The following is a 6,451-nucleotide window of genomic DNA, read 5'->3' on the forward strand; positions in this document are numbered from 1 at the left end:
ACCAGTGCAGGCCAGGGTGGGAGGGTCATGTAGTAGATAAAGTAGCATATTTACTATCCCAGGGTTGAAGTTAATTTTTCTAGTGCATTTGTGCTGGTTTGAAATGATGTATATCCCCTAGAAAACCCATATTTTAATCTAAATCCCAATTCATGAAGGCAGAATAATCCCTATTCAATACTGTATGTTTGAAAATGTAATCAGATCATCTCTGTGGGGATGTGATTTAATCAAGAGTGGTTGTTAGGCTGAATTGGGTGATGACATGTCTCCACCCACTTGGGTGGGTCTTGATAAGTTTCTGGAGTCCTATAAAAGAGGAAACATTTTGGAGAATGAGGACATTCAGAGAGAGCAGAGAATGCTGCAGCACCACCAAGCAGAGTCCACCATGCAGCATTTCGGAGATGAAGAAGAAAAACGCCTCCCAGGGAGCTTCATGAAACAGGAAGCCAGGAGAGAAAGCTAGCAGAAGATGCTGTGCTTGCCTTGTGCTCTTCCAGCTGAGAGAGCAACTGTGACTGTGTTCGCCATGTGCCTTCTCACTTGAGAGAGAAACCCGGAACTTCATCAGCCTTCTTGAACCAAGGTATCTTTCCCTGGATGCCTTTTGATTGGACATTTCTATAGACTTGTTTTAATTGTGACATTTTCTCAGCCTTAGAACTGTAAACTAGCAACTCATTAAATTCCCCTTTTAAGAAGCCATTCCATCCCTGGTATATTGCATTCCAGCAGCTAGCAAACTAGAACAGCATCCATTTAACAACAAAGCTATGCTGCTGACATTGGTTTGGATATCTCTAAGCTGTCTCTAAGATCCCTGGGTTGATCAGAATTGTTGGTGATTCTTTAAACTACTTATTACTGCTAATAATAATTTTATTATCAATTATTTCATTACTTCATTTTTTCTCCACTCATGCTAGCAAATCTAAGATGGTTATATCTAAGTTAAATTTCTCTTATTTTAAATATCCCTTTTCATGAAACTATTTATATAGAACTTTTTTTCCTCTATTGGTTACTTAATATTATCACAAGTAAGAACTCAGTTTTTATGAGACCTGAAGGAGGAATGGGATTTTCAGGTAGAGCAGAAGGATATGAGTACATCAAGTTAGAATGATGGCATAGGGTGAATTAATTTTAAAAGCAGTATTTATTACTTTATTACTATTATATATATTTTTTGAGTGCATGGTCCAGTAATCGAACTCAGGTCTCCCACATGAAAGGTGGGCATTCTAACCACTAAACTACCTGTGAACCCTAAAAGGCAGTCTTTATAAATACCAGGGGTATTGAGGGATTTATCTGGAGTGTGTCTAGTAGAAAAGTTACTATCTTTTTTTTTTTCTTCAATTCATCATATCTCCATGTCTCCTGCTCACTCCATATTTCACACTTCTTTAAACTTCAGGTCACCTTCATACATACATCTTAGGATGGGGAATCTGTTCCCTTCTATGTTCAAGTCCATTCTGAGTAGCTTCCTTCATTCATTAGTTTAACAGTTGGGTCACCAGTTTCATTTTGCTTTCCTTGTTTTGTCATTTCTCTTTTAATATGTAAGTTAAATGGAAGAACACATTTTTCACCAAGTTAAAATATTTACTAATGTATGTTTAAATTTTCACCTGCAATTTTTTAGAGATTTTTATTGTAGAGGGAACCTTACATGCTTTATAAGTTATTTGTACATGGACTAATTCATGTACTTATTTCTAAACTAGTATACACATGACTTCATCATGTTTTCTTCCCTGAAAGGATGGATTTTCTTTTCCCCAAACGGGTGAACGTGCTTTTCTCTGAGACAACAGGTAGGAAACAGAACATCAGGTCATGGGAGCTTAGAAGAGGGAGGATTAACATCAGAAACAGCATGTGTAAGCTCTAAATTGGCTCTTATGAATGGAGAGAATGGAATATTTAAATATTTCTAGTAAAAATGAAATATGCATTAGTGAATATTTGAATTCAGTGAAATACAGGTCCCTACAAGTAGTATCATTTTTATGTGACATCCCTTTAAGACTAAAGACTCTATGTCATCATGGTATATCTTGTGTTTACTGGAATCCTATGTTGTCTTGTTTTTTTCTTATAAGACTCTCCTGATGTTTCTGGTTACTCTGGGTTTCATCATTTCATTAACTACTGGATATTTTCATAGCAATTTCTCCAGAATGGGGAAATTCTCATTTTTGGCTAGATATTGAGTATGGTAGAGGATCCTTTTCTTTCAACTGTCAGGTCAATGTTTGCTTGATTTTGTTTATGTCGGTTCTTTACATAATTTCTTACACCAGTGTATAAGTCAATTGGGATACTAAAGCTAAAGTATACATTTTTAGATAAATATTGTTCATGGGAACACTAAACCACTTTGACAGTCAACAAATAATCTTATTTGTTCCATTAGACAAAATGGAAACCGATTAACTAAAATTTCCATCTATCCTTAATGGTGTTAAAAAACATCCCATACATATATTAAATGCCTTAAGTTTCTTTTAATACTAAGAAAAATCGCTGGAAAGTCAGTGATGCTGGTGAATGTGGAAGATTACTATACTGGGGGAAATTAAATTTTGACAATATTTTCAGAAAAGCGTTTGTGGGCAATGTATTGTGTTCAGCAATGATGGAAATGGCATTCTAGAGTAGATGATAGTGCGGACAGTATAATTTCTATAAAATCAAGTTATGAGGAACATTTTCTTTATTCTTAGCATCATATCAGTATGCAGAAATCAGGAATACATTGTTATATATCTAGCAATGTATAAATTTAATTTGTTTTCACTAAGCTGATGTCCAAAGTAGCTTCCTAACACGTTTTAATCTGAGAAACCTTGCTTATGATTGTATTCAACCCCACTTATTCATAGTTTAGTATTTTTCCCCATATGTCATTATATATGCACATTGTAATACATATAGAAATTTCTGAGATGAGCAGATCAGTGGAAGCAGACCAGGCTCTATCCCTGTTCTACCTTTGTAGCATTGGGATGTGGAAATAATTTACTGAAAGTGTCTGTGCACTCATTTTGTCACATAACAAGAAAGAAGAAGTATGAAGTCACTGTCTTTAAACTTCCTACTTAAAAAAGAGATTAAGGACGGAGCTCTTTAAATAACTGAAAATCAATATGTAAAACTGTTAACAGCAGAGAATTTGTGCTTGTTAGCAGGTCTAAGCCCTGGACCCCACAGCAGCCTCTATATTGGCTGCACTCTGGAGACTGTTTTCTGATGCTCAATGGATTTTCTCCCTGTGGTCATGTTTTGTCATTTTCCAGACCATACATTCATACCAGCATGGTGACTGCAAATAAAATCAGGCTGGTAATATTCACTCTTTCTATTTTATCTAAATTACCAAAACTTGGCCTATGTTAAAAGACGCATACTTAGGAAAGTTAGCAAAAATCCTTTAGACATGCAAACAAATTAGTTTAAAAGTTATCTTCATTATTTCATCAGGTGTATTTGGGTTTCACCAATTTCATTTACTCCATGCACACGACCAGCTGATTCCCCATATTCCCTTATTGGTTAAGAAGATATTATGATAAATTATTGAATCATTGAGTGAATTCTAATGTAGAAAAATTGCACAGACCTTACAGTCTCATTTAGGAAAAGGATTTCTTCATTAAAGAAATGATGTCTGGTTAAGAGAAAATGGAGAGAGAAGCAGAGACCTAAGGAAATTGTGGTAACTAGAAATCTGAGAATGGGGAAAAATAATTGTGCCTGCCACCCCAATGAGTGTCAGAATCTTCACTTAGTTATAGAATGTAATATAATAGAGAACTTATTGAAAAAGGTGATTAAAGTTTCAAATTCATGACTCAGATGGGCATAAATTAGGAAGATGCATTATAAAACCTCACGCAAAAAAATCAAAGCACACATTTAAAAGTCAATACCTTTATGAAAATGACTTTAAAATGAATTTTGGCACACAGTATATCAGTTCTCTTAAAACTCCCTATAAGCAAGGTAGAATTACTATCCACAAAATAGGTGAAACAGCCAACAAAGACACTGGCACAACTCTGAAGATCCATGCTAGGGAAACGAATCAAGGGTGAGTATTAATGCTTGCTTTTTATGATCTTAGCGACTTGTTCAACTAGATGTGAATGCCAGGTACCATGGTCAGTTCTGCAGGGATTTTTAGTCCTGTGTCAATCTTGGTGCCATTACAGTGAAAGCTGAATGGTTTCAGCTAATAGTCAGAGATGCTACAATGATTCATATAAACATTTGTTGCCAATGAATTAACTCACTTTGAAAAATGTTTCCTCTTTTTCAAACACTTGTATTGAAATAGAATAAACAAATTCTTGATAAAGATTTACAAAAGTAAAGCCACTACAACTGGTACCGATTAGGAAACACATTGCTAGCACCTCCCAAGCCACTGCTGTGCTCTCATTCAGACTTTATAAATAATCCTTCCCACAGCACATATGAGCAGATTCATGTTGTCTAAGTAATGAATCAGCAGAATATATGCTCTTGGCTATTTTTGCCTGTGAAATCCCTACCAGTTATTTATTTGTTGGTCATATCTTCATGTTGCTGGATAACATTATTTATTCCCTATTTATCCAATCTACTGTTAACAAGCACATTTGAATACTAGAGTCTTTAGCTATTATAAATAGTGCTGCTATGAACGTTCTTTCCCATGTGTTTTGAGACCATATGGAAGGATTTCTTTTGGAAGTAACTCAGCAGTATACTGCTAGTTCTAAGAGCATTGTGTTGGGAGGGGATAAGAGACCCATAGTGAAATTAGGGAGAGGGGCCATATGAGCTAAGGGTGTAGGAAGGAGCAGAAAAGTGAGAGGGTCTGGGAACATAAGGCAATTAATGGGGTCAGGGGAAGATGATTGATCTGAAGTGAACAGAGGACCTAGAGCTACTATTAAGGCCAGAGGAGGGAACAACCTATAGGAAGTGAACTGAGGCAGGGGAGGATCAGGGTCCTGGGGCAGGAGCTAGAGAAGAGAGGGGTATGCTGAATGAATGGCACAAACTAAGGGATGCAGGATGAACCTGTTCACCTTGTGGGATGGAGCTGAGGCAAGAAGCAGGAAAGAGGATTTTCACGAAAGGCAGAGAGATAGGGGCGAGCCTGCTTGGGAAAGAAGTGGAAATGAAAGAAACTTGCGAGCGAGAGGGCAAACAAAGCTACTGGGGGTGAACTGAGGCAACTGTTGTGGGGAGACTATAAGGAGAGTGGATAGGGCTAGTAAGTGGGGGCCATGGGAGGCCATGATCGAATAAGGTAAAACAGTGCACAAAAACTTGAGCCAGGGCTTTCGCTGCCCGGGAACCTTCCTGTGTAGTAGCTAGTCAGGGCTTCCGCGTTCCCGCCGTCAGTGTGTCGCTGTCCAACGCGCTGTCCAACAGCGCATTCGGGCATATGCCCCGCTACGAGCTGGCTTTGATCCTAAAAGCCATGCAGCGGCCAGAGACTGCTGCTGCTTTGAAACGCACGATAGAAGCCCTGATGGACAGAGGAGCAATAGTGAGGAACCTGGAAAATCTGGGTGAGCAAGCACTTCCTTACAGGATCTCCTCCCACAACCAGCAGCACAGCAGAGGAGGGTATTTCTTGGTGGATTTTTATGCACCAACAACAACTGTGGAAAGCGTAATGGAGTACTTGTCTCGAGACATTGATGTGATTAGACCAAATATCATCAAACACCCACTAACCCAGGAAGTAAAAGAGTGTGAAGGGATTGTCCCAGTCCCTCTAGAAGAAAAATTATATCACAGAAAGAAGATTGATTCACCTGATTTTAACCTTATTTTTACTTCTCTCACTTTTGAGCACCATGCATTAATTGTTTATAACCTCATCCTGTATATGGGAGTGTATTGCAGGTGCCATTTGATTCTTCTAAGATGTTTTTAGCTCCTTGATCCCCTTTGCTGTAAGAGATGGGGAAACAGTTAGCTTTAAGACGCTCTGCAGTCTCTGGCACCAGCCATCATTCTTGATTTTGTTTTCATTAATTTAATTTGTCAGTGAGGACTTTTTGCCTTACAACAGTAATTTTGTAGTGCTAAACTTATTAAAACTGACTTGGATTGCAAGCTAGTCATTCAGACTGTATAACTGTGCAAAAATAAAAATTTAAAGCCAAAAAAAAAAAAAAAAAACTTGAGCCAGGTTTATGGATGTGAAATGGCCAAAGAGCAGGAGATGTGAACCGGGGCCAAAGAAGACAGGGGTCAATGGACCCAAACAGTTCTGAAAGCCTACAGGAAAAACTCCATTAGATTTCAAAGTGTGACAGTAATGTGTCATTAATCAGCAGCAATTACACCATTTCTCAGGGCTTATGCAGAGGCCCTGTTCTCTCCAAACACTGCGATGAGGGTTGCAACATCAGCCACATCAGGGAGACCACCT

The 6,451-nt window shown here is 38.0% G+C and overlaps 1 protein-coding gene across 1 annotated transcript; it reads left to right on the plus strand.

The window, feature by feature from the left end:
- The first annotated feature begins 5,432 nt into the window (after positions 1-5,432).
- MRPS6 (mitochondrial ribosomal protein S6) lies at positions 5,433-5,950 on the plus strand. Its single transcript, XM_077151723.1, has one exon. The coding sequence runs from the start codon at positions 5,453-5,455 to the stop codon at positions 5,948-5,950; it is 498 nt and encodes a 165-aa protein (XP_077007838.1). The 5' UTR covers positions 5,433-5,452.
- Positions 5,951-6,451: the final 501 nt, after the last annotated feature.

This window comes from Tamandua tetradactyla, chromosome 3 (genome assembly GCF_023851605.1).
Source record: "Tamandua tetradactyla isolate mTamTet1 chromosome 3, mTamTet1.pri, whole genome shotgun sequence".
In the NCBI taxonomy this organism is placed as follows: Eukaryota; Metazoa; Chordata; class Mammalia; order Pilosa; family Myrmecophagidae; genus Tamandua; species Tamandua tetradactyla.